At 57.0% G+C, this 2,838-nt stretch overlaps 1 protein-coding gene across 1 annotated transcript in view; it reads right to left on the minus strand.

Moving 5' to 3' along the window:
- Positions 1 to 2,104: 2,104 nt before the first annotated feature.
- Positions 2,105 to 2,838, minus strand: part of LOC123032760 (immunoglobulin lambda-1 light chain-like) — a 3,899-nt gene continuing 3,165 nt past the window's right edge. Inside the window, 2 exon segments of the mRNA XM_044448873.1 lie at positions 2,105 to 2,523; positions 2,671 to 2,742. Coding sequence (XP_044304808.1) covers positions 2,105 to 2,523; positions 2,671 to 2,742 — 491 coding nt within the window.

Genomic DNA, 2,838 nt, shown 5'->3' on the forward strand with positions numbered 1-2,838 from the left:
GGCACCTGGAGCCTCTGGGCTATCCAAAGATACTTCCTTGTAAACTGTACTCCAAGGACGACTATTTACAATGAACATTTGGACTAAATGGCCTGTGCACTGTAGCCCACAGCGAAAGGTGAGGGGAAGGAGTGGGGGATGAAGGCCGTTTGAAACAGTGACTTCGCTGGGAAAGCTGGTGCTTTTGAGAAGGAGCGCAGGATTGATTCCACACTGCAAAAGCACACAGAAGCAATGTTTTTCTGGCAGGATTCATCCCAATGTTCCCAACCGCCCCCATGGCGGCGTGGGTCAGGGCATGCCTGGGCCTCCCAGCGACCTGCCCCTAGGTCTTCTGCTCCAAACTCTTCAGCGACACGGAAGAAGGGGTGAGCCGCCCGCTGATCAAATTCGCAGGCAATACTAAAACCGGGGCAGTGGCCACAACTGAGGAGCAGGTACTCCAGCTCCAAAAGGATCTGGACAGACTGTGGAAGTCGGCAGAGGACACCACGCTGGCATTCCATGGGGAGAAGTGCAAGGTCTCGCACTTGGGGCATAGGAATGGGGGTCATGGGTACAGGTGAGGGGCCAAGTGGCTGGAGAGCAGCGCTTGTGAAAGGGACCTCAGGGTGCTGGTCGACTGCAGGCTGAACGTGAGCCAGCCGTGTGATGCGGTGGCCAAGAGGGCGAACACCACCCTTGTTTGCATAGCCAGAAGCATGGCTTCTAGATCGAGAGAGGTATTACCACCACTCTATACGACGCTGGTGCACCCGCAACTGGAGTACTGTGCTCAGTTCTGGGCCCCTCATTACAGGAGGGATATAGCCAGGTTGGAGTCAGTGCAGCGAAGGGCCGCAAGGTTGGTGGCCGGTTTGCAGGGGATGGGGTATGAGGCGAGACTGAGGGAACTGGGTCTCTTCCGGCTGGAGAAGAGGAGACTCAGAGGGGATATGTTGGCGACATACAGGTACGTGAGGGGGCGTCACACAGAGGTGGGGAGAGGCCTGTTCTCCCCTGCAGAGGAAGGCAGGACGCGCTCCAACAGAGCAAAGCTCAGGGAGCCAAGGTTCAAGGTGGAGGCCAGGAAGCGCTTCCTGACAGTCAGGACCCCCAGGGTGTGGAATGGGCTTCCACGGGAGGTCGTGGAGGCCCCATCGGTGCAAGGATAGGCTGGACGTCCACATGGTGGGCATGTCGTGAGCGGAGCCGGCTGGAGCCGGGGTCAGACTAGATGGCCCGGGAGGCCCCTTCTGACTCACTCTGTTTCTTTAAAAAGAAACCGCCTCCCCTTCCAGGGTCTTTGCTCTTCATCCTCCCTTCCTCAGACTCCTCTTCTGTGGCTGCAGCTTCTCGATGCCCTTCGTGCTCCTGGGCGACTTGCAGCTGCCTAGCAAATGAGGTGCCCGAAACACTTTGGGTGCTCCGAGCGGGGCCACCGGCCGCTCTGGCAGGGCTACCAGCTTGCAGGTGTGGCATGTACAGGCCGTGGTCCAGGAACCTCTTCAGCTCTGGTTTGTCTTCTCTCTGGACAATCTTGCTGTGCCTCCAGGGTTGCAGCCCCAAGGGAAGTGTGTCCTAATCCTGCGCGGAGGCAGATGAGGTGCACAGAGGGGCCTGCTGTGCTGTGCTCCACAGGGGCTGGTGCTGGTGCTGGTGGGGAGTGGGAGGGGGCAGCCGGGAGGAGAGAAGGCACCAGGCAAGTCTGGACTTGTGGGTCTTCTACTGTCCCCCATGGTGGGGGAGTGGCGCCCCGTCCTCTCCCCACAGTNCTCTGCCCGTGTCAGAGTGCCAAGACCATTCCCATATGGGTCCAATCGCAGATATTCTGCAAATGATCACGGTGGGCAACCTAATGGACACTGAAAATACCAGCACTTGCTCCAGGTTAGTAAACAGTCCCAAGAGGATCACGGAAGAACTGGAAAGCCAGGCACACCTTCGTTCAGGGCAGTTGCTTTCGTGTCAAAGGGATTTGTGGGTAGGGAGTTCCAGCCCAGCCCCGAGAAAGACCAGCAAAGCTCACCACTGAGTGTTTGCAAATGATGTCCTGGTAATGATAAAGGACAGCCACATCCCCTGCAGCGAGCTGAACTTGCATCCTTAACCTATGCTCAGAAACTCACCAAAGCATGAAGAACAACCACACACGGAAGCGAGAGTGTGCAGACAGCAAAGACTTCCCTTTCTTGCCTGAAAAGAGGTTCTTGTACTGGTTCCCCTTGCAATTGTACCACAGTGAGTAACTACCACTATAACCAACACCGCAATAATAGGTGGCCTCATCCTCCGCCTGGACACCGGTGATGGTCAGATAACGCTCACGGCCTGATTTGGAGCCGGAGAAGCGATCCGGGATCCCGCTGGGTCTGGTGGTGTCACTGTACAGCAAAAGCCGAGGCACCTGCCCATCTCTCTGTTGGTACCATCCAATAGCGTAGTTCGCGTGCTCGCTGCTCAGGCTGCAGGAGAATCTGGCTGTGCCGCCGAGAGCGGCTGACGGGGGAGGACCCGGCGTCAGCACAGGCTGGGAGCTGATGCCTGGGGACAAAGATGGTGGTTAACAGAGGCTGGCTGTGCAGCAGAGACGATGGGATGAAAAGTCAGAAGGAGGGAGAGTTGGGGAGAGGGAGAGAGATCATCCTCCAGTCTATTCCCAAGTGTGAGTTTAGAACATTTGCCCCTCACCCGAGCAGTAAATGAGAAGGGCGAGGAGGAGAAGCACCCAAGACATGATGGGAATTTGAGCGGCCTGGACTCCTGGAGCTCAGCGTAGTTCTGGTGCGCATCCTCTCTCCAGTCTTAAACCGCTCCAGGAATTTTGGTCCATCCCAGCATGCAAATAGCCATTTGCTC

This window comes from Varanus komodoensis, unplaced genomic scaffold, assembly GCF_004798865.1.
Source record: "Varanus komodoensis strain SLA01 unplaced genomic scaffold, ASM479886v1 scaffold56, whole genome shotgun sequence".
Lineage (NCBI taxonomy): Eukaryota > Metazoa > Chordata > Lepidosauria > Squamata > Varanidae > Varanus > Varanus komodoensis.